Source organism: Crotalus tigris, unplaced genomic scaffold (genome assembly GCF_016545835.1).
Source record: "Crotalus tigris isolate CLP2741 ecotype Arizona unplaced genomic scaffold, ASM1654583v1 scf7180000018172.2679963, whole genome shotgun sequence".
NCBI lineage: Eukaryota > Metazoa > Chordata > Lepidosauria > Squamata > Viperidae > Crotalus > Crotalus tigris.
Window position 1 is genome coordinate 769,867 of NW_024096864.1, and position 25,390 is coordinate 795,256.

General features: G+C 42.2%; 2 protein-coding genes across 3 annotated transcripts in view; one reads left to right on the forward strand and one right to left on the reverse strand.

Moving 5' to 3' along the window:
* Window positions 1–19,623, forward strand: part of PSMD10 (proteasome 26S subunit, non-ATPase 10) — a 29,617-nt gene extending 9,994 nt beyond the window's left edge. The window contains exons 5-6 of one of the 2 annotated variants that reach the window (XR_005557338.1): window positions 16,570–16,703; window positions 19,506–19,623. Coding sequence is in view for 1 of the 2 variants with exons in the window: in XM_039348735.1 (XP_039204669.1) it covers window positions 16,570–16,618 (49 nt within the window). In the remaining variant the exon portion in view is untranslated. Of the gene's footprint in view, window positions 1–16,569; window positions 17,074–19,505 lie in introns of those variants that run through there. The other variant, XM_039348735.1, reaches the window with a different exon arrangement.
* VSIG1 (V-set and immunoglobulin domain containing 1) lies at window positions 584–18,432 on the reverse strand. The gene is made up of 7 exons (XM_039348733.1): window positions 18,245–18,432; window positions 11,365–11,516; window positions 7,514–7,715; window positions 5,409–5,576; window positions 4,131–4,250; window positions 2,545–2,683; window positions 584–1,090 (listed from the first exon to the last, which is right to left on the reverse strand). The coding sequence occupies exons 1-7, from the start codon at window positions 18,291–18,293 to the stop codon at window positions 910–912; spliced, it is 1,011 nt and encodes a 336-aa protein (XP_039204667.1). The 5' UTR covers window positions 18,294–18,432; the 3' UTR covers window positions 584–909.
* Window positions 19,624–25,390: the final 5,767 nt, after the last annotated feature.

The following is a 25,390-nucleotide window of genomic DNA, read 5'->3' on the forward strand; positions in this document are numbered from 1 at the left end:
GTGGGGGTTCACCTTTACTTTAAACTGCAGCTACGTGACTGGTCATAAGTGAAGGATTCCCTGTACTTTATTTTTCACATTTCTGAATTGCCCATCTTCCCCAAAGAGGGACTCTGGGCGGCCTACAATAAAATATTAAATTTTAAAAACAGTATATATAAAAGTTTAAAAACGTAGAAGAAAGGTAGGAATTTAACGGGAAACAGCTATTAAAATTAATTAAAAGGCAAAGAGGGGGCTACCAGGGCACTAATCAGCCCCAGAGCTGCGTGCTCCTCTGTGATTGAGGTACCCAGCTGCTGTGGTTTGTTCAATAAATCATGGTTTTAGACCAGTGGTTCTCAACCTTTTTAATGCCGCGACCCCCAACTGGTCGTAAGTCGAGGACTAAACCAGTCGTAAGTCGAGGACTAAACCAGTCGTAAGTCGAGGACTAAACCGGTCGTAAGTCGAGGACTTTCCCTGCCCGGGAGTGCTGTGCATGTGTGGTGCTGCCCCCTGCGCTGGCCGAGGCGTAGCTGGCAAGCGGCAGAGACGGAGCAGGCCGACCACCGGCTGGGCCACCAGCTGGCCCAACCCAAGGGAGGTAAGGCACCCGTCGGAAAAGGAGAAAAAAATGGCGGACAGCCTTGCTTGGCGACCCCCGTGAAATGGTCAATCGACCCCAAATGGGGTTGCGACCCATAGATTGAGAACCGCTGTTTTAGACAATCTTCACGTGTGGTGTGAATCTGGTCAGATTATGGGTCTCGTATGAAATGAATAGAAGGCTGGAGAAATTCAATCTTAAATGACTAGGCACAAATGCCCAGTGTGTCACTATTTCAGAGCCACAGATACGGGATCGGTGTACAAATTCATGATTAGATGGCCTGTTTTTTAGGGTTCTCCCTAGGGCAACCGCTGGCTTTAGGAAATTGGTTGATGGCCCATTTCCTGCATCTCATTTTCAGGCAATATGGCAATTTGGGCTCCTTCAGGGCTACCATGTTCTCCCATCTCATTAGCTTCCTGGTTTGGTGGGACTGCAGCCATGGGAACGCTGGCTTGGCTGGGCACTGCAGCATATTCCGACTTGGTGGGCATAGGCCTGCAGAAAAACAAAAGTTGAATTGAATTAAATTAAATTGAATACTTTATTTGGCCAATGGTGATTAGACATCACAAGAAATTTGTCTCCGGTGCAGAAGCTCTCCGTACACATGCAAAGCAACAGAATAATAGTTGTTGTAGTAATAATAGTAGTAGTAATAGTAATAATAATAATACCACTACCAATGGGAGTAAAGAAGATAAGAAGGATAAATAATACTGCAGCCATACTATGGATAAATGGATAGATACACATAGGCGTTAGACAATTTAAAAGTTTAGATGGATGTGCATTTTTCTCAGTATAGCATGTTGCGGGAGAAGCCCATTCTAATACCTCTTTTATGAAAAGGCTCAACGGGGTAGTCTTTCCCAGTTCAAGAGTCTTAGATTGCAATTCCATCGTTCCTGAATGCTGGGAATTGAAGTCCAGGGCAGGAGGAGATGCTAGATTGGAGAAGGCTGTAGTGACCCTTTTAAGGCTAATCCAACATTACTATATTTTTCCTGTTTTACATGAGTCTAGTACTTTTATATAATCTCAACTTGAACTTCACTCTCTGCCTCCATGTACTTTATCTGATAATGTTATTGAGGTGGTCTCCATCCCTGCCTTCTTGGAGGGCCTAGTCAATGAGCCCACTGTCCCTAGCCAGTCTCCCATGAAGCAACGAACAGTCTAACCTTACATAGCTTCTGACATAAAACATGGAATAATCGACCTGGAAGGGACCTTGGAGGTCTTCTAGAATCTAGTCCAACCCTCTACTCAAGTCGGGAGACTTATATCTCCCCAAACAAATGGCTGTCCAGGCTCTTCTTAAAAGACTGCCGTGATGGATCACCCACAACTTCTGGAGGCAAAACTGTTCCACTGATCAATTGTTCTCGCTGCCAGGAAATGTTCCTTAGTTCTAGGTTGGATCTGCTTTTACTGATCTTCCTTTAATTTAATGATCCAGCAGCTTGCCTGGTTACTCATAAATTCAACTTGGTTCCTTTATGTGCCCATAAAAATTGCAATTCTTAGCCTGGGATTACATCCTTTGCTACTTATTGGGGAGGTTTTCTTAGATTTTTTTTTATCCTATCTTATTGTATAAATAACTTAAGGTGATGAACGTACCTAATATTCCTTCCTCCTATTTTTCCCACAAGAACCCTGTGAAGTCGGATTTGGCTTAGCTACTATGGCTGGTCCACCAGGGATGTAGCTTAGTCTGATGTATGAAGCCAGCCAATTGAGGCTGATTCTACAAGTCTACTGAAGGCCCATCATTGACAGCCTAACCTTGGGATCCAGCCACTGTGCTGAGAAAAATAAATTTGTGATTTATTTGCTAAACTCTTGTTCCAACAAACTCTGGATTAAACCCACGAGCCAACCTGATTTAGGACAAATTTCAGAGAAGAGGGAAGCTTTCTTCCAAAAAGTTCTCTCGACAAACTTACTGCATTTCCTTGGAATCAGGTTTCTGCTTTCTCCTCTTCTTCTTCTCTCTGGAGATGAGAATCCAACCAACGACACATATCAAGGCAGCGGCTAGAATTGCCGCAATTAATGCTCCCACAATGATGCCACCTTCGGAATCTGCAGGGAGAGAGAAAAAACTCCTGTCATCTCTACAAGAAGCTCCTTAGCAGAGGATGCGAAGCGGGTAAATCACACTTCTGAGTGGATTAAAGAATAGGAAAGCCGATTTATCCATCCTGGCAAGATTTGCACATATTGTCGGTTTGGCTTAGTGTGCTATGTGCAAATTTGGCCGTTCTGCCTCGGACAACACCGCAGGATGAAGAACTCCTGATTTTGGGTTCCTTGTGAAGGCAGCTGTTGAAATCAAGGGGGCTTCCCTTGAGGGACCAAAATGGCGCCCTTTCAGTGTGTGAATTCCAACCAGCTCTTTTCAGTTCATGAATGTGATGGAGTAACTACAGGGCCCTTTTGGTGGCCCAGTAATTCAAACTCAACATAGAATAATGGGATTGGAGAGGACCATGGAGGTCTTCCACCCCAACCCCTTGCCCATGGCAGGAGATCCTAACCACCCTGAACAAAACACTGCCCAGTCTCGTCTTGAAAACCTCCAGCGTTGTAGCACCCACAACTTCTGAAGGCAAGCCGTTCCACTGATTAATTGTTCTCGCTGCCAGGACATTTCTCCTTAGTTCTAGGTTGGATTTCACTCGAAAGGAAACGATTCAATCACATCTCTATTACAATTCTGTTAGGACTTCAAGAAAATGTGTTGATTCCCAAACATCTTCAGGAACTGGGTGCTGCTTTATCCTTAAAACTATCTCATGGGTAGCTTGATGTTTTCCTTTTTTCTGTTGAGGAATGAAGACCAAGGAAAAACGGCTTCCGCAAAACAAAAGACAAGGGCTAAGATTGGGTTGAGCCCATGTTACACTTACAGCATCTGAACTTGGCTCCTCGTTTACATTTCCATTCATTTACAGTTTTACCCTGGTGTTCCCTTCAGAAGATGCTCAACGATACGGTAAGATTAGGATTTAAAAAAACACTTCCCAAGTTATACAAAATCATCTAAATTATATAATAATCACAACACCCAGTAAGTAAACCATCATTAGAGAGCCAACTGTCTGTAGTAGTTAAGGCATCAGGCTAGAAGCCAGGGACTCTAAGTTCTAGTTCTTCCTTGGCCCAAAGCCAACTTGGGCCAGTCCCATTCTCTCAGCCCCGGGAAGGACGCAATGGCAAATCGCTTCTGAAAAACCTTGGGAAGGACACAACGGCAAATCGCTTGTGAAAAACCTTGCCAAGGGGTTTTTCACAAGTGGTTTGCCATTGCCTTCTTCCTGGGGCTGAGAGAGTGGGACTGGCCCAAGGTCGCCCAGTTGGCTTTGTGCTAAGGCAGAACTGGAACTCACAGTCACCAGGTTTCCAGCCTGAGAATTTTGGTGTTTCCGTGCTTTTATTAAAATAGTTTTTTATTGTAAATGGCTGGTTTACACAAGAAGCAATGTAGAAATATTGGAAACTAAGTAGAACAGGCAGGACAAAACTCAACGTTTTGTGGTGAGGTCGACGTGACAGGAGCTGTTTCCAAGGATGTTGATGGCTGTACATTGGTAATAGCCTTCTTCAAATCGGGTCAGGTTGCCTAGAACCAAGCGTCCTGAGGAAGGGTCTGGAAAGAAAGACAGCAGGAAGGCCAGGGTGTTAAACACACATCTTAGAACCTAGTTAGTGCTGGCCTTGATCTTGGATAGCGAGATAACGGGCAGCACATATAAATGTATTGATAATAATTTTGGAAGGTGGGAAGTCTCAGCTTCTTAAGGTGGGCTGAGTCAAGGAACAGACCCTGCAGAGATTTCAGGAATTCTACTTTATTGTAGAGTATATTAATGTAAGTTTGAAAGCTTGTATTACCCCCGTTTCCCCCCAAATAAGACCTAAGCGGAAAATAAACCCTAACATGATTTTTCAGGATGCTTGTAATATAAGCCCTACTCCCAAAATAAGCTCCAGTTAAGATCGTCAGCCAGATGGACGCAATTAGTACCGTATTTCTCTGAAAGTAAGACTTAACTGGAAAATAAGCCTTAATGCGTCTTTTGGAGCAAAAATTAATATAAGTCTTATTTACGGGAAAACACAGTAACTTCCTTTTCTCTATGACAGCCCGCCGAGTACTGGAAAATTGCTGTCATAACACCCCTTACTCCTTCTCTTCGTTAGACTAAACATATCTAGTTCCTGCAACTGTTCATTGTATGTTTTAGCCTCCAGTCTCCTAATCATCAAGTTCTAGAGCAGGGGTCCTCAACGTTGGCAACTTTAACACTTGTGGACTTCAAGTCCCAGAATTCCTCAGCCAGGAATTCTGGGAGTTGAAGTCCACAAGTCTTAAAGTTGCCAAGGTTGAGAACCCCTGCTCTAGAGCAGTGGTTCTCAACCTGCGGGTCGGAACCCCATTTGGGGTCAAACGACCATTTCACGGGGGTCGCCAAACAAGGCTGTCCACCATTTTTCTCCCCTTTTCTTTGGCCATGCCCCTGGCACCCGGTGATGTATAAGTGGTTGGGAGTCACCACAACATGGGGAACTGTATTATGGGGTCGCGGCATTAGAAAAGTTGAGAACCCCTGCTCTAGAGTGTCAAATCTTTTTGTATCATGGTGACCAAAACTGGACACAGAATTCCAAGTGTGGCCTCAACAGTGCCACAAAAGCGATGAGGCCACCCTTGGAATATTGTGTCCAATTCTAGTCACCAAGATGCAAACAAAAAAGATGCTGAATTGTTGCATCTTCCAGGAACTGGAAGGAGAAAGCTACTCACTGTATGTCTCAGTGACAGGCTGCACTTTATCTCCAGTTAGTCGGTACCATTTGTAGGCTGGCTTTGGCAGACCGGCTTCCGAAACGCAGGCTAAAGTGACCAAGTGGCCAAGTTCAACATCAGAATGATGGCTTGAACCAAAACTGCAGAGGGGCTTCGAAGGGGGAACTGGAATACAAAACAGCAAGCAAAGCAGTGACATTGAAATTATCTTTCTCTTTTTTTTCTGTTGGGTTGTATTCTAGGGCAGGGGTCTCCAACCTGTGAGCCGTGGCCTACTGCCAGTGCATGGCCTATTTGAAACCGGGCTGGTGCGCGCGTGTGCATGCGCACAGCCCCACTCAAGAGCATCACCTCACTTATGCGAGGGTTGCGGGCGCTTGTGGCCCAATTCGTGCAAGCATCGCAGGCACTCAGGGCCCCAAACGAGCATCACGGGTGCTCTCAGTCCCACTTGCACAAGCAACGGATGCGCACGCGTGCACATGCACCTGCCCCTCCCTTTCCCACCCTCCCCTCCTCCTCCTCCCGGAAAGGTTGGGGAACTCTGTTCTAGGACAGTGGACTGGTATTATGGACTGGTATCGGGCTGTGTCCTTTTAGGAACCGGGCCGCACAGCTGAAGATGAGCGAAACCGCACATGCGTGGGATCTAGATGGCACGCTCCTCCTCCCTGTCTCCAGTCCATGGAAAAATAATCTTCCATGAAACTCGTCCCTGGTGCCAAAAAATTTGGGCACTGCTGTTCTAGGGGACTCTTTTTGCAGTCTGGTGCCTTTGTGATGCATTGGGCACCTGCTTTTCAAATTGGGAGACAGCTCTTCTTATACTTTAGTAATTCTTTAATTCTATATTTAAGGTTTTAAATATATCAGCAGTGGATAGAGACTAGCAACTTTCAAACTTGGCAACTTTTAAGATATGTGGGTTTTAACGCTCAGAATTGCCAACTGTGAAAGGACGTAACTCTTACTCAAGAAAAATACCGTATATGCCGGCGTATAAGACGACTTCCGGAAGCGCTAAACTCGGCGCCAAAGACGGGGTCATCTTATATGCCGAGTCGTCTTATACGCCGGAAATACTGGTAGTTTCTGGCGTATAAGACGACGTTCTAGGAAGGTGACCTGGCGATAAAGACGGGGGTCGCCTTATACGCCGGGTCGCCTAATACGGGTACATAATTCTATAAGATCAGAAAAGTCTTTATAATTCTGGAATGCTTAGAAGAAAAATGGAAATTGCCTTCCTTGGATGGCAGGAGAGCCGAGAGGAATCCTGAGCAGGAAGTATAATTGACTACAGTCACATCTTGGACCAAGCTGTTCTTTGTTAAACCATGATTTAATGTATAAATCACAACCAGATGCATTTATATAACATAAACCATAATTTGGTTGAGTCACACAACACACTAAGCCACATGTTTGGCCAATTGCATGGATTCGAACACTGTACTATTTGGCTGCACTCAAGATTTGTTTTTACAAAGTGACTCACCTATGACATTACATCATGGTTTGTTTAATAAACCTCAATGAAACAAGTTCACACAATACACTTTGTCAAATCTGATAGACACACATGATGGCTCAATGCAAGGTATGAACTCTGTTGATAGTTAACCAGAAGCTCAAGTATACATCTCTAGATTGGGTCACAGACCATCTTAAGCCATAGCTTGTTGGCTAACCAGGCTTACATACTGTATTAAGCCATAAACAGTGGTTGATCAACCACAGTGAGTGAATACTTAGGACTTAGATTTGTACGCTGCTTCATGGTGCTTTACAGCAGCTTACAGAGTCAGCACATTGCCCCCAACAATCTGGGTCCTCATTTTACCAACCTTGGAAGGATGGAAGGCTGAGTCAACCTTGAGTTGGTCAGGATCGAACTCCTGGCAGTGGGCAGAGTTTGCCTGCAATACTGCATTCTAACTACTGCACCATCACGGCTCTTACATTCAATATGCTTAGCCAGAACAGAATGCAAAACATATTTGGGCTTAGCTTGAGGTGGAACCCAATCACTGAACCTTTAATTCAACGTAGCAGGTAACGAGCACAGAAACCCACTAAAGAAGAAAAAGAGAAATAAGTACCTAGCACGCTGACCAACACTGATTTTTCACCTTCATTTGCGGTACCGTCCTTGAAATTGTAAACTGAACACCTATACACCCCTGTGTCTGAGGGCTGCATGTTGAAGATGGAAAGGCTTGCATTTCCCGTGTTGTTTGCTACTTGACTTCGGCCCTTAAACTGTCCAAGGTAATAAGATTTGCCAGACTGCCAAATATAAATCTGTGAAACAGAATTTAACATTCATCAAATCGGTGGTGGAAGAAAATAATAATAATGAGGTTATTTGGTTTGCTCCCGATTTTGAGCCTGCCTGTAAAAAAAAAAAAAAAGATAAGTTGCCAGGTCAGTTCACAAAACAGTAAAATACATATATTAAAATTCCACCTGTCTTTTAATAACTGTACATTGGTGTTGCATGCATCACTGATCAACTAGTTAACTAGATTTCGTTTAATGCAGGAATGTCCTTAGGTTTCCTGGGATGCTTCAGCAAAACCAGAGTTCCAGGTTAATTATGAAGTATTTACAGGAAAATAAAACAGATAAAAGCATTTAGAATGGCCTTCACTGTCCCCAACTTAATTATTAAAAATCTGTGGAGGAGATTCCTGGCATCTAATGCATGCAAGGAGATCTAAAAAATATTTCTGAACTAGAAAGGTTCTGTAAGGAAGCATAAGGAAAACCAATCCTGGCTATGAGAATTATAGCTGTCATTTCTGCCAAAGAGGATGGACTTAACTAAGAGGAGGAGGAGGAGGAGGAAGAGGAGGAGGAGGAGGAAGAAGAAGAAGAGGAAGAAGAGGAAGAAGAAGAGAAAAGAAGAAGAAGAGGAGGAGGAAGAAGAAGAAGGAAGAGGAAGAAGGAGGAGGAGGCGGAGGAGGAGGAGAAAAAGAAGAAGAAGAGGAGGAGGAAGAAGAAGGAAGAAGGAAGAAGGAGGAGAAGGAGGAGGAGGAGGAGGAGGAGGAGGAGGAAGAAGAAGAAGAAGAAGAAGAAGAAGAAGAAGAAGAAGAAGAAGAAGAAGAAGAAGAAGAAGAAGAAGAAGAAGAAGAAGAAGAAGAAGAAGAAGAAGAAGAAGAAGAAGAAGAAAAAGAAGAAAAGAAGCTCCTTGGTGCTCTCTGAATTTTCTTGTTTTCTTGCAGACGTTTCATTACCCAAACAAGGTAACATCATCAGTGCTAGAAAGGAGTGGGGTTTGTGGAGTGAAAAAGGAGGAGGAGGAAGAGGAGATGGGACAAGAAGGAGGAGGACTATGGGGTCTTTGGTGCTCTCTGAGCTTGAAGACATTTCATTAACCAACTAGGGAACATCATTATTGCTAGAAGAGAATGTGAAGAGCTGAATTCCAGAAACTCACCTGAGATTTTAACAAAAATGTACAGATAGACCTTGACTTATGACCAGCTCCTAAATTCCAATGAGCACCTGTGGTCATCAACATGTGTTGAACACTCAGCAACAAGCAGCAGTTTACAGCATCCCTGGTTCATCATTGCACTTTATGATGGTTTTGCTTATAACTGGCATTTACTTCTGGTTTTCAGTAAAACAAACCCACAGTGAACGCTGGGCTTAACAACTGCAATGTTTGCATAATGGCCACTGGGAAAAAAGGTCCTAAAATCGGGTTGGTCACAGGGGTGACCACTTTAGAACCATTACGACGCATGACTCTGATGACCAAGCTCAATTACAGTCATAAGTCAAGGGCTACCTATATAAAGAGCACATCAGAAATCCCAAACAATCGTATTATTCTTGTAGATTTCACGTTCTTACCTTGTGAATCTCGCTACATCTTCCCCGTGTATCTGTGATAGACACAGTCTTTCCACAGTGACTGGTGGACTTTTCACCCCTATAAAGGCATGTTGATGGCTGCATTTGAGTAGAAATGTGCTAGTCTATGAGTTGGTGACTTGGATTTTTTTAAAAAAAACACAGCACTCTTTTTAATGTGAGCAATATGGATTTTCATTTTAAGGTTGCTCCGTCCCCTTTTGGGCGCTAAAGTCACCATTCAGAGTCCATGATCAGAGCTAAAGGACTGCAGCTCTGAGTCTCAGGACTGCTGTTTATTTTAACTTCCTCTCCTGGGATTTTAATTCTGCCCATCTTGTAGAGGCAGTTGTCAACACTAGAGTTCTACGTTAAGGCACCCGGCTAGAAAGTGGGAAACCGTGAGTTCAAGTCCCATCTTAGCCATGAAAGCCAACTGGGTCACATTTCGCCAGTCACTCTCTCAACCCAACAGGGCTGTTTTGAGAACATAAGAGGAGGAAGACCCATTGAAAATGTATGCTGGATATGTTTGCCACCTTGAATTATTCATAAAAATAATAAAGGTGGGATAAAAATAAATGAATGAATGAATGTTACTGGTGTGCAGCAAAAATAGGCACTAATAAAAAAAATGCCACCCTTACTCAACTATCAGCAAAGCCAATGATTAGGACAGTGGTGGCGAACCTATGGCATGAGCCCTCTCTGTGGGCACGCGCACCATTGCCCTAGTCCTAGGCCTTCAGCTGGGTTTTATAAAACCTTTTTGCTTTAGGCTTCCGCCACCGTGTGCAAAAAAAAAAAAAAAAAGGTTCAATCAGTCAATTTCAACTTCTTGAGGGGAAAACAAAAGATCTTGCAAAGTTGGAATTGATTGATTGAACTTTTTAGTCCCACCCGTCTGCCATTACCACCGCAGCCACGCCCACCCAATGGGCCACGCCCATCCGGCACTCGACGATGCATAAGTGGGTTTTGGGTTGCAGTTTGGGCACTCAGTCTCTAAAAGGTTTGCCATCACTGGATTAGGAAGTAGGGTGATGGAATTCATCATTGGAATGTATTTCTATGCAACAACTATAGTACTGTAGTATTCAGCCAGTAGATGGCAGCATATACAAATTTGGATCTATGGTATATATACTCTCTGCTCTTTTGTTCTAAGTAGAGTTTCCTGTTTCAGTTAGATATTGAGCAGTAAAGCACATGGTGACTGTACTCTTTGTTTGCTCTGTATGGTGCTTTATATAAATAGAATTTCTAACATAGAGAATAGCCAGAGAAGATCTGATGTGTTGTCCTCATAACCAAAGAACAGGGGACAAATATTCCTCTGTTTTATGTAGTCCAGCTATTCCTACCTGGAGAGCTGCCAGCTATAATAGAACACAACTTTCATAATTCTCAGCCAGGATGGTCCATGGCTAAAAAAATCATTGAAATGTATGTCATATCTGTTCGACAAATCCCAAAGGGCACACAATTGAAAAAGATTGATTTAGGATTAAGGATTAAGTTGGGCAATCAAATAATATATATAATAGATTCTGTCCTGGTGAAGGGATATTAATTGATGAAGAATATCTGATAGTACCCCCCAAATTTAAAGTTTTTAGCATTCTAAGCATAACAGCAAACAAGAGAGCCTTTAGAAGCCAAGACTGATTGCTTCCCTGCTGGCTTAAAATGGATCAGTTTAAAGAATCAAGTAAAGGCAATAGGATTACTTTGGACTCATTACTTCTCTGCTGAAGTACACCTCTGGTCACTCCTTGTAAATAAAAACACTTTAAACTCAGTGGAGACCCTCCTACTGAACTACAATAGATTGTACCAAAGAAGAGAATATTTGTAACTCAGGGCTGAGCTGTGGGATCCTTGGTGTTCTCTGAGCTTGGTGGTTTTCTTGCAAATGTTTCATTACCAAACTAGATAAAACCATCAGTGCACTGAGGATGTTATCTAGTTTGGTCATGAAACATTACCAAAGTTTAGACTGTGTTCCTCATAGCGTTCAGAATTCAAAACAATCTTAACCAGGCAATAAATAACAGTTCAAGTTTGAAATAAAAGCTTAATGTCTTACTCCAGGAGTTTGCAGATCATTGCCATAAAAATTCCATTGAATCATATCAGGAGTCGTTGCTGTATTATACAGGCAAGGAAGGGTGATGTTGGCACCAACTGTTGTATTCGTGGCATTCTTTGGCATGGTCACAATCACACCCTTCACAAGACCTGTGGAAAATCAATCTATTAGGACAAAAATCAACCAAGTGTCTAGTTGTATTCAGGAACTGAAATGTCACCCCTTTCCAATCTCTGTCTCAGAAAGCAATCTCTCGTTCCTTGGCTAGTTGAAGCGTCTCAACCAAATGCAGGTATTTTGGATTATATGCCAACCTGATGGAAAAATTATAGCCATTATCTTCCTAGCCATGTATTTAAAAAGAAAATCCGGGGACCGCGTTCATGGAAGAGATGGGAAAAAGCAGATGAGGGCATCAAGGGATTCATAGCCTTGACATCAAAATCTATCTCAAAATAGGCCAATCCAACAGAACTCTATAGAGGGAGACAGAATAGCAACAAGTAGGTTGTGATGTCATTAGGCAAAGGTGGTTAAGTGGGAGGACTGATAGTAAACTTACTGTTCAACGCTATTGTAACTGCAAATGGTTGCTAAACAAAGCAGTCACTAAACAAGGACTATATTTTTGAACTTAGTTTGAGTCCAAGTAATATAATGATTTATAGATTGATTTTATATGTATGTATGTATGTGTGTGTGTGTGTGTGTGTGTTTGTGTGTGTGTGTATGTGTGTATATATATATATATACACACACACACACACACACACACACACACACATTTGTTTGTTTTCTGAGGTTTTCGCGGGTGTTTGTATGTAGATCTTTGGTTATTCGGGTTTTCTCCCACGTCAAATTGGAAGTGTCTTGGCGACGTTTCGACGAAGTCTCATTCGTCATCTTCAGGCTAGTGTTTTCGGCTTCATGCTTCTATATATATATCTATGTATGTATGTATGTTTGTCTCTCTATGTGTGTTTGTGTGTGTCTATGTACATAACCATAGGTAGTTATGGGGAACACATTTGGTTGCCAGGCTAATGCCTTGCTTTTTATTGGATTTATATCCCAGTTTTTGTCCAAACATCTCAGAAATGAGCCTATCTGACACACCCGCTCTGGGCTAGAATGTGACGCAAATTCCTGCAAGAAAACAACCTGGGTACGTCGTTGGAGTCAATAGGAATTAAGTCCAATTCCCATTCAATTCAAAGAAGGCTTTACTTTTATGAATTAACGTCAGATAGGAATGCTGCTCTAGAAAATACAGGTAATCCTCAACTTACAACCACAGTTGAGTCCAACATTTCTGTTGTTAAGGGAGACATTTGTTAAGTGTTAAATGAATTTTGCCCCTTTCTTGCCACAGTGGTTAAGTGAATCACTGCAGTTGATGTTAGTAACTCGGTTGTTAAGTGAATCTGGATTCCCCATTGACTTGGCTTGTCAGAAGGTTGTAAAAGGGGATATGACCCCGGGACGCTGTGACTGTCATAAATATGAACCAGTTGCCAAGCAACTGAATTTGGATCACATGATCAGTGGGGGTGCTGCAGCAGTCATACGTTGAAAAATGTCACTGCCACTTTTCTCAATGCCATCGTAATTTTGAAGGGTCACTAAATGAACTGTCGTACGTCAGGGACTACCTGTATGCAGATGTCGTCTGAGTCTTAGCCTTGTGAGATGCAAAAACAAACTTAACAACTGTTATGCAGGGCCCTGCCAGTAAATACACTTGAGCAGTGGGAGGATTTAGATAAGGAAAGTCAACTGAATAATCTCACAATCAAGGCCAAATGAAACAGCAGATGGAAGCTCTGTGGTCAGATATTGGAAAGTCCTGCTCTTTTTCTGAAAAGCACAAAACAAAAACACAAAACGCTCCACTCAGTGGAGTCCCTAGAAGTTAAGTGCAACTCAGAGGAATCTTTGCGTCTTCTAGAATGGCCCAACTGAGATCAAAGAGGAGGAAAAGGGATAGCAAGGCAAGCCCTCTGCACATTTGTCAGTTATCCTTTCTGCTAATGTTAGGGGAGAGGGTGGAAGGAAAATGAGGAGTTACTAACTCTCTCCTTGTGCCACTGTGGTCAGCATTTGAAGCACTGACTTAATACTTAAGTAGCTAAGTGACTGGTAGGTTGGGTTCACCCAGTTGATGAGCCTTAACAGAACCCTTTGGTTTATGGGTATATTATATTATATTATATTATATTATATTACATTACATTACATTACATTACATTACATTACATTACATTATTATATTTTATACTATACTATACTACACTACACTACACTACACTACACTACACTACACTACACTACACTACACTACACTACACTATACTATACTATGGAAAATCCTTAGGTGACCAGTTATGGTTAAACCAAACCATGGCTTCTTGCAGTATGTACCTGGAAGGGTAGAGTTTGTTTGCACGGTACAATAAACCAAATTTTTTCAACTGTAACAACTTGAAGATGTGTGGACTTCAACTCCTAGAATGTACACTGTCTGGCTGGGGAATTCTGGGAGTTGAAGTCCACACAACCTAAAGCTGTTGAAGTGGGGAGACCCTGCAGCACCATTCAATGATAGAATCATAGCATTTATGTTTAGTCGTAAAGATGTATTTACGAACTCTCGCATTAAAGTTGCATTAGCACCTAGAAGCAGGACAAGAAGCAACAGATGGAAATTAACCAAAGAAAGAAACAACCGAGAACTAAGGAGAAATTTCCTGACAGTTAGGACAATTAATCAGTGGAAGAGCTTGCCTCCAGAAGCTGTGAATGCTCCAACACTGGAAGTTTTTAAGAAGAGATTGGACAGCCATTTGTCTGAAATGGTATAGGGTTTCCTGCCTGAACAAGGGGTTGGACTAGATGACCTCCAAGGTCCCTTCCAACTTGATGATGATTATGATTATGATGATGATAATGATGATGATGTAATAGAATCTGAGGTGCTCTGGAATCAGAATCAGCCTTGGAGGTCTTCAAGATTTTCAAGAAGTGATTAGACAGACATTTGCCTGGAATGGTATAAAGATCTCCTGCTTGTGCAGAGGGTTGGACTAGAGGACTTCTAAGGTTCCTTCCAGCTTGGTTATTCATCTTGGGTCAGACCGTACATCTCGGCCCAACATCAAAACCAACATTATCCAAGTTTCATGCCTCTTTTTTAAAAAAAATTAATAACAGAGATAAACATGCATATAAATTAAAATATAGAGAGGACGGTGTGATCATAATAGATGGATGCAATGGTTGTTCCAAGCCGAGGGAGAAGTTGGGTTTTCCTCTTGGATTGCTGCTTTTCATTTCAAACCACAAATTTACAAGCTCATTGTTACATGTAATAGTGAAAAATGTGGTTTAAAAAAAAAGTTTGCCACCCCCCCCCCACACACACACACCTGCAGTGTTCATTTATGACTCTTCAGGACCTGAGATTTTTTTTTTTTTTTGTACATACACAATTAGAGAAACTGTGGTCAAAACCATCTGAAGAGATCTGATGGGGAAAGCTGAGATCAAGAATTCACTATCAAATAATCAGTCTTAGTATGCAGCCAAGAAGCAAGAACTGTCGCCAATTTGCAAGATGGTGTAGATTAAAAGGAGAGATATTAAAGAATCATTAAAAACCAAAGATGAATAGCAAAAATTATTGGCCTATTCTAAAAGGCAATTTTTAAAAAAAAAATCAGTGGAAAATTTATACGTATCAACTCAGCAAGCCAGGAAGAAATAAGTTTCAAGGAACTGGGCCATCTGCAGAACAGACTTGATCCCGAATTAGAGCAAGATGGATCCTGTGGCTATTAGGGTGCAGTTTACATGGTTTAAGTGAATGGAGAGGGTAGAAAGAGGGATCCCGTCTCTTTGTATTTGGTTCAGAAGCCATCTCTTGGTGAGTCTTCTCCATCTGTTAAAGCTTCATTTGGAAAACATACTGAGCCTACTTTTCATTCTCTCTCTTTTTGTGTCTGGCTTGACATGTTGTGTGAATCCAGCCTGCCTCTATAGCACTTTTCGGAGAGCATGTTGGCTCACGAGTTTAGGATACTGGGCTGATGATCGGCAGGCTTGTGTTTGAGACCCTGTTGGTGCTGCGGAATGGGGTGAGCTCCCATCACACACCTCCAGCTCCTGCCAACCCGGCAGTTTGAAAGTGGGAGATTGCAAATAGATAGATAGGTACCACTTCGGTGGGCAGCTTAAGAGGGACATGAAAGGAGCCCCCAAATGGGCATCCCCTGGGCAATGGTGATGCCATGGTTCAATCCTTTCAACCTGGAAGAGCTTTGGTGCTCCCGATATGACTAAGGTAATAGTGACACTTTTCAGGCTATCGATGGCAAGAAACAGTGGAATGGAGCAGAATATCCAGTGAGTGTTTAAAATACTATTATGTCGGCCACAACGGTATATTGCACACCTGACACACCCAAAACATTATGGCACTTTGATTGCACCATTGTGGCTACCATCTAGAGTTTCTTTACCATACCTTGCAGACATCTATGGACTGTAGCAAGAGTTGAAGGTTTAATTTCCCTTTCTTTCTTTCATTCTGCCTGTTTTTGGAGTTTCCAAATGTTAGCTTCATCTTGATCCTTCCTTCCTTCCTTCCTCCCTCTCTCTCTTTCTTTCTTTCTTTCTTTCCTCCTTCCCTCCCTCTTCTTTCTTTCTTTCCTTCCCCCTTCCTCTTTCTTTCTTTCTTTCTTTCTTTCCTCCTTCCCTCTCTCCCTCTTCTTTCTTTCTTTCCTTCCCCCTTCCTTTCTTTTCTCTTTCTTTCTTTCTTTCTTTCTTTCTTTCTTTCTTTCTTTCTTTCTTTCTTTCTTTCTTTCCCCCTTCCCTCCCTCTTCTTTCTTTCTTTCCTTCCCCCTTCCTCTTTCTTTCTTTCTTTCCTTCCTTCCTTCCTTCCTTCCTTCCTTCCTTCCTTCCTTCCTTCCTTCCTTCCTTCCTTCTTTCCTTCCTTCCTTCTCCAAAATCTCAGAGGTTCTATCTGCTAGAATGATGGAAACAATAGGAACCAAGATCCATCTGTTTCCTACCCCTTCTTATATTTCTTTAATTCACCTTTTCTTTCTGTCCAGGTTAGAAGCTTGCTCACTAAACTTTGCTCTGGCTAAATGCCTGCTTTCAAGACCATTCATATATACAGGAACATGCTTTTCTTTCCAACAGGGTGGATACATCTGAAAAGATCAACCCGGACCCTGGGATCTCTAAATGAATTCTCTGGACTAGATCCAGGCTCAGCTCCATGCAGAGCACATAAGAGGAGTCAAGTTTGGAAATCTGCATTTTTTACACCACAGGTAAGAGGTAATTGAAGTAATTTTCTTTCTGCAGAGGATGGAATTGAAAGCATAACCAATGCTGATAAGCCACTCTTGGTCACAACCTCTGTCTTGGAGACCAGGGATCCAGAAACATCCTCACTTGCATTTCTTCCAGGATGATGTGCCAGAATGAGGGCTGTCTCTTCTCCAAGGGTGGCCCTCAGAACCTCCATCTGCCCCAATTCAGTTTCAGTCCATTGTCCACACAAGTTGACCTCACACGGGAAATTTTCTAACTTTCTTCTTAGTTCAATCAATCAGAATAGAGCTGGAAGGGATCTTGGAGATCTACCCCCTGATCAAGTTTAATAAAGAGAAGGACGAGGGGGCACCTGATAGCAGTGTTCCAGTATCTCAGGGGCTGCCACAAAGAAGAGGGAGTCAAGCTATTCTCCAAAGCACCTGAAGGCAGGACAAGAAGCAACGGGTGGAAACTGACCAAGGAGAGCAGCAACCTAGAACTAAGGAGAAATTTCCTGACAGTCAGAACAATTAACCAGTGGAACAACCTGCCTCCAGAAGCGGTGAATGCTCCAACACTGGAAGTTGTCAAGAAGAGACTGGACAGCCATTTGTCCGAAATGGTATAGGGTTTCCTGCCTGAGCAGGGGGTTGGACTAGATGACAGCTCCCTTCCAACTATATTATTATTATTATTATTATTATTATTATTATTATTATTATTATTATTTGGCTATCTAGTCTCTTCTTGAAAGCCTCCAGTGTTGGGGCACCCACAACTTCAGAAGGGAAGCCATTCCATTGGTTGATTGTTCTCACCATTAGGAAATTTCTCCTTAGATCTAAGTTGCTTCTCTCCTTGATTATTTTCCATCCATTGCTTCTTGTCTTGCTTTCAGGCGCTTTGGAGAATAGCTTGACTCCCTCTTCTTTGTGGCAACCCCTGAGATACTGGAAGACTGCTATCATGTCACCCCTCATCCTTCTTTTCTCTAGACTAGACATGCCCAGTTCCTGCAACCAAAAGTTGAATTTATATGTATTTTTTTCTCCTCCCCAGATCACTTCCCTACCCAGTAAGCAATTGAGCTGACACATTAAGAGCCCATTTCTTAAAACATGCATACGCCATTTTTTAAAAAAACCATGTGAAACATGCAATAAACATTATTACTCAATAAACCCCAACATTCAGAACAAAATCAGAGTGGCATTAACGTCTAAGATTCTGGAAGACAAGCATCTTTTTAGGATCATTCAAAGCCCAGAAGAGAAGGCGCTTAGCCTAGAAAGTTACCGTCCCCACCAGAATCCTGCTATCCAAGCAGAATTCCAACAGCACCCAGAAATAAAGGAATAAAACTACATATACATTGGAGAACTGGGAAGGCTCCAAACTAGAATCACCGAAGGAGATAATCTTTGAACGTCATCCTCAACTTTTCTGTATCCCCGAATATCACATTGATGTTCAGAGTTGAATGTCTTAAAACGCATTCATTTTCCATCGTTTTCCCCTCGTTTTGAATTCAACTGCCAAATCGTATAAGCCTTACCTAGAAGTGCTGTCAGAGTGGCCAAGGTCCTCAGCATGGTCACTAGCATTTTCACGCTCAGGATAAGAAACAGAAGATGCTTCCCTGGGAAAGAGCAAATTCGAATTGGAGCTCGTGGGATACGGGCTTTGACTTTTACTTATCAGCCAAGCCAGTCAACAAAGAGTTGACTCCTTCATCCATTATCAGATATCACCAACAGTTCTCTGGCTACCTGTACAATTAGCTCAGCCAAAACCATTTTCTGAGGTGTGGACTATTGAAATATTTGTTAATCATAAACCAAGGGTACAAGGAGGCGTCTATTGGCTGGATGGTGGCACCCTTAAAATACAATAGTTTGGTAGTGACTGTTCTGAACCTTCTTTTCACTTGCAGTTATGCGCATGGCACATTTTTAAAATATATTTTATTTCCATTATACCATTGTTTTTCCTGTGCATAATCTATTTGGTTTAGCTCTCAAATCAAATGTTACACTGCCTTATGTAGGTCTGAGATGAACAATCTTTGGAGAAGGGTATTGGAAGAGATGAATAAAGTGAGCAGAGGAATAAAAGCGAATTACATCACACCTCTGAGAAGGGGCCTTCCTTCCTTCTTTCCTTCCATGCTTCTTTCCTTCCTTCCTTCTTTCCTTCTTCCCTTTCCTTCTTTCCTTCTTTCCTTCTTTCTTTCCTTCCTTCCTTTCCTTCTTTCCTATTTTCCTTCCTTCCTTCCTTCCTTCCTTCCTTTCCTTCTTTCCTTCCTTCCTTTCTTCCTTCCTTCTTCCCTTCTTTCTTTCTTCTAAATAACAGAACAATAGAACTTGAAAGGACCTTGGAGGTCTTCCAGTCCAACTCCTTGTTTAGGCAACAAACCCTACATGATTCCAGACAAACAGTTGCCCAATCTCTTCTTTAAAACTTCCAGTGATGGAGCACCCAGAACTTCTGGAGGCAAGTCGTTCCACTGATTAATTGTTCTCACCCTCTTTGATAGGCTTCCATCCATTGTTTCTTGTCCTAGCAACTGCTAGGAATGAAGCGAGTTTCATATGGGAGAATCCTTAGGAAAGGAATTGAAAAGTAAATCTGCTTGTGACGTCACCACGATCTCCTTCAAAAAACTAGGATGCAACCATTTTGTGCCATTTTGCTCGCCATGTTTAAAGGGCCAGATTGTAGAACGTTAGAAAATATGAAGGGCAAACTTCTTATAGACTAAATTTCCTCTGTTGCTGAGTGAAAATCTAGACCTCACTCCCGTCTTTTCTCTCCAGAACTCTGGATCTTGGAACTGGCTCCCCGAAAGCCCGTGAGGAATGATGGGCACGTTAACCGACCCAATCACTTAAGGTCCAAAGCTTCTCCTGCTTTTTTCATCCATTGGTGACAGACCTTCTCAGTAAAAGTGGGCAGGTACCTCATCTGCTCTGTTCAAAAGAGAGCCGGGCATGGCAACTCTTATCTCACGATAGAGTGGAAAGTCTCACAGTTCAGTGCCAGGCACTGCTTGTTAACAATTGATGTGTATCAGTACTGTGCAAACCAAACAGCCCAGTTCTAAATCGCCAGTGTTTAAAGAATAGCACAAATGAAAATGGAGTCCTCCCATGCTCCTCTGGACAAGCTCAGCCTTCAGGGAAAGTAGAAACTTCTAAGCATTGGAAAACATTATTTTGTTTAGAAACAGGTCCACTACAAGGGGAATAGCTTCCCTCCCCTCGTTTTCAGCTGGAGCACAACGTTCACCGAAGTTAGTAATCCTTTTGATTTCTGAAAAGAACCAAGGGAGCAAAATCAGTGCTTGATGTCCAAATTCAGTTCCGGCACTGATTGCTTTCCTCCTAACCTCCCCATTCATCCCCTCCCCTTCACTAGAAAAATAACCTGGTTTTGCCCAGTATCTACACCAGGCTTCTAGGTCCCTGTAATTGTATGTGGGAATGACCTGGGGAGGGATGGCAAAGAGATGCTGCTGAGGGAACAGTCGGATAAGAGAGAGCATAGTCCAGTGGTTCTCAACCTGTGGTCTGCAGACTCTCCCTCTCCACACACAATGTCATCACAGGGGGCCCACAAAGAAGAAATGTTATGATTTAAATCTTGAGCTAAATCTTGGTGGTCTGTGGCCGAGTTCTGTGGCCACAAAAGTTATTTAAAGGGGGTCCGTGGTGAAGAAAAGGTTGGCATAGCCCACAACAGTATAATGGAGGGAAAAGTGCACCGAGAAGGGGCCCTCCTTGGCTTCTCAGCGTGTAGAAGAGATGGCAGGAGGTCTACACAATCAGACTTGCAAGATTCTGTCAATGTTGTTGTTAGTTGCGAAGTCTTGTCCGACCCATCGCAACCCCATGGACAACGTTCCTCCAGGCCTTCCTGTCCTCTGCCATCTTCTGGAGTCCATTTAAGCTCATGCCTCCTGCTTCGGTGACTCCATCCAGCCACCTCGTTCTCCGTCGTCCCATTCTTCTCTTGCCCTCCGTCTTCCCCAGAGTTATGCTCTTCTCCAGTGAGTCCTTCCTTCTCATCAGGTGGCCAAAGTACTTGAGTCTCAACTTCAGGATCTGGCCTTCTAAAGAGCAGTCAGGGTTGATCTCCTCTAGGACTGACCGGTTTGATCGCCTTGCAGTCCAGGGGACTCGCAGGAGTCTTCTCCAGCACCATAGTTCAAAGGCCTCAATTATTTTGCGCTCAGCCTTTCTTATGGTCCAACTTTGACAGCCATACATACCCCTTGCTCTCAATTCTGCAGAAAGCAGTGGTCTTTCCAGATCTCTTAAGGGCCATCGTGATCCAGGTGACTTCCCATTCAAAATAGAGATACAAAAAACAGTGGCTACATTTCTGTGAGGAAGACCACTTTAGAAGGATCTGGCCTTCTAAAGAGCAGTCAGGGTTGATCTCCTCTAGGACTGACCGGTTGGATCGCCTTGCAGTCCAGAGGACTCTCAGGAGTCTTCTCCAGCACCATAGTTCTGCTAATGTAGTTTTACAATAAAGTAGAATTAGCTTATCTGGCTATATTTCCTGTGTGGTTCTCCTGGTAAGGCTGACAGTGGCATAAGCCGGATGTGCAGTCCATCTGGTCTCCACACCCATCCTAGAAAGGCCCTGACCTTGTCCCCAAATCCCGTCCCTTCTGCAAATTCCTTCCTGACACCCATCCTTTTCTCCGAATTGCTGGGAAAAAAGGCCAAAAATTTGCCCAGCTTTGTATCTCCAGCTCAAAAGGGTTTCCGTTTTCTCCTACCTGGATTTTAGTAAGATTTTTCCCCAATTGCAATTGTGATTTTGAGATGAATCTATTCTGGAGTGATTCTGAGCAGCTTCCATGTCTAACTGAATGTTGTTGTTTTTTTAGAGGAGATTATTCCACTGACAAAGTCATCCAATGAATCTATCTAAGTGATGAGTTTCATATGGATCTCCCTGGGTCTTTATCCAATACCTTAGACCAGCACTTCTTGACAACTTTAAGATGTATGGACTCCGACTAAGATGATCCAAGACCTGGAGACTAAAACATATGAAGAATGGTTGCAGGATTTGGGTTTGGCTAGTCTAAAGAGAAGAAGAAACAGGGGTGACATGATAGCAGTATTCCAGGATTTGAGGGGCTGCCACAAAGAAGAGGGGGTCAAGTTATTCTCCAAAGCACCTGAAGGCAGGACAAGAAACAATGGTTGAAAACTGACCAAAGAGAGAAGCAACCTGGAATTAAGGAGAAACTTCCTAACAGTGAGGACAATTAATCAGTGGATCAGCTTGCCCCCAGAAATCATGGGTGCTCCATCACTGGAGGTTTTTAATAAGAGATTAGATAGTCACTTGTCTGAAATTGTATAGGTTCTCCTGCTTGAGCAGAGGGCTGGACTAGAAGACCTTCAAGGTCTACTCTACTCTACTCCGCTCCACTCCACTCCACTCCACTCCATTCCATTCCATTCTACATCCTGCATTCTATTCTATTCTATTCTATTCTATTCTATTCTATTCTATTCTATTCTATTCTATTCTATTCTATTCTAGTCCAGTCCAGTCCAGTCCAGTCCAATCCAGTATCTATTCTATTCTATTCTATTCTATTCTATTCTATTCTATTCTATTCTATTCTATTCTATTCTGTTCTATTCTATTCTATTCTATTCTTATTCTTATTCTTATTCTTATTCTTATTCTTATTCTATTCTACATCCTGCATTCTATTCTATTCTATTCTATTCTATTCTATTCTATTCTATTCTATTCTATTCTATTCTATTCTATTATTCTATTCTATTCTATTCTATTCTATTCTATTCTATTCTATTCTATTCTATTCTATTCTATTCTTATATTCTCCATATCTATTCTATTCTATTCTATTCTATTCTATTCTATTCTATTCTATTCTATTCTATTCTATTCCATTCCAGTATCTATTCTATTCTATTCTATTCTATTCTATTCTATTCTTATTCTTATTCTATTCTACATCCTGCATTCTATTCTATTCTATTCTATTCTTATTCTTATTCTTATTCTTATTCTTATTCTATTCTATTCTATTCTATTCTATTCTATTCTATTCTATTCTATTCCAGAATTGAAGTCTGTCCCTGGACTTGAAGTCTACCCATCTTTAAGTTATCATGGTTGAGAAACAGTGCCCTAGACATAGCAATTTCATGAAAAATGACAGTATAATCCCTTTCTCCAAAGGCCTTCTTCTATTAAGATCCCAGAACCACTTCTTCTAGCACAGCAAGCATTTTGTAAAAATCCCAGCCACCACCTTCCTGTATTGTTTATAGTTATATTTATAGTTCAGGACTGAATTGTGGGGTCCTTGGTGCTCTCTGAGCTTGGTTGTTTACTTGCAGACCTTTCATTACCCAACTAGGTAACATCATCAGTACTAGCTTTGATTATTAGCATAATAGCATTGATGATGTTATGTAATTGGATAATGAAACGTCTGCAAATAAACAACCAGGCTCAGAGAGCACCAGAGACCCCACTAGCTTCCTGTATCCTGTTTTCCTTCTCAGCATTCTCTCTACCTATTTTGATGCTTGAACAGGATGATTGTACACTAAGCGTGTGGAAATTTCATTCTTTTGTTCAAAGATTTCATGGTACATTTTCAAGTTTTTTGGGCAACATTTTGGGAGTTGAAGTCCATACATCTTAAAATTACCAAGGTTGAGAAAAAAAAACTGTTCTTGTGTTTTCTGCTCACATTCTGTCCTATTGTCTCTTTCCAGCTTTGAACCTGGTGGAACTCAACCCAATGCGTTTCTTCTGTAAAAAAGAACTTGTTTAATTTTGAAGAAGCGGGCGATCGTGCAATATTCCTTTTCATATATCCAATCTCTTCTTTAAAACGTCCAGTGTTGGAGCATTCACCACTTTAGGAAGCGAGTTGTTCCACTGATTAATTGTTCTAACGTAACTGTCAAGACGTTTTAGGTTGCTTCTCTCCTTGATTAGTTTCCGTCCATTGCTTCTTGTCCTGCCTTCAGGTGCTTTGGAGAATAGCTTGACTCCCTCTTCTTTGGGGCAGCCCCTGAGATACTGGAACACTGCTATCATGTCCCCCCTCGTCCTTCTCTTCATTAAACTAGACATACCCAATTCCAGCTGTCGTTCCTTATATGTTTTAGCCTCCAGTTCCCCTGATCATCTTTGTTGCTCTTCTCCGCACTCATATAATGCTCCTTCTGATGTGCTTTGTGCATTTTCTCCCCATATTGGCCATTCCTCCTTCAAACATCACTTCCAGCTGGCTTCATTGGGGGGGGGGGTGTCCCTTTTCTAGAATTTCTATTTTTTTCACCCTCGGTTTCCTATTGGGCATGCCTCTTTCATTCATTGTTGTCTTTGCTGTCTTGAAGGGATGGCTACTGTCTGAACGGGAGACTGTCTGTGGTTTTCTAACTGCCGTTTCCCTCTCTCCTGAAATAGATGGCGGAGGAGGAAGGGGTGGTCTCCTCGTCTTGCCTTACAAATTCTTCATGCTCTCAGGCTGATATTATCTGGTTGCACAGAATTCATCCACTCTGTCTCCTCAGTCCTTCAACTTGAACAGTTGCCCTGTGGTTTTTGCCTCTCAACCGTCACAACCCAACTGTCGCCTTCCATTGCTAATTGCCCTCGATGTTTTGGTCCCCATCAAGCCATTCAAACTGCTTGAAACGTTTGGCTTTGTACGGTGAGAGTCTCACTGGGAAATCTACAGTGTGGAAGTGAGAATTAATATATTTTTTTCTCCACGGATTAATTAGACGCAGGGACATTGCAGGAGGAGAGCCATGTTAATTTATGGAGGCATAAAATCAAGAACTTAGTAGCCCTTTTTTTTACAGAAATATTTATTTATTTGTCAAACAAAAATGAAAAAAACAACAACCCTAAAACGTGACAGGGGTGATAGGCACGTGAGTGCATTTATGCACGCCCCCTTAGTGATCTCTTAAAGATGAAGTGAGGTCCACAGACGTTTTGATGAACATGGTTTATTAAAAGGCACACGCTTTTGTGAGTTGCAGGTCACAATAAAGGATAGTATTTGTAGCTCAGGGTTCCGGGGTCCTTGGTGCTCTCTGCGATTGGTTGTTTTCTTCCAGATGTTTCATTACCCAGCTAGGTAACATCAGTTTATACTGTAAGTCAGTTTATACTGTTGAAAGAAAAATCTTCATCAGGGTCCAGTCCAAGCCGGGAATAATTGAAATGGAGACTGCTTTAGAAAGAAGGTTGTATTTATTGAAGAGGAGAGCCAGACAGAAAGATGGCTCTGGGAAAACTGACCACATGTAGCAGGGAGTGGTGAGTTTTATACCTTCTGGGGCTCTTGAGGTTATTTCCTGTTCTGGTTCGAGGCCTTGTATTTCCTGTGTCATGTCCTTTGACCTGAGTCTGAGCGTGCCCTTTTGGTTTTGGTGAGTTAATCCTATTATGTCTCCTGTCCTTAGAATTTGGGTGGGGATATGTAGATTTTAGGTCTCTGTCTTCCTAATAGCTTCCTGGCTCCAACCTTCCTGAATGGATTATTACATCTGCATTTCTAAAGATCTTCTCCATTATTCCTTTGGGGAAATATATTCTGCCTTTTTAATATTTCCCAAAATACTTTTTTCTCTGGATTCTTCTCACAATACCTTTCCATTTATTTTTATAC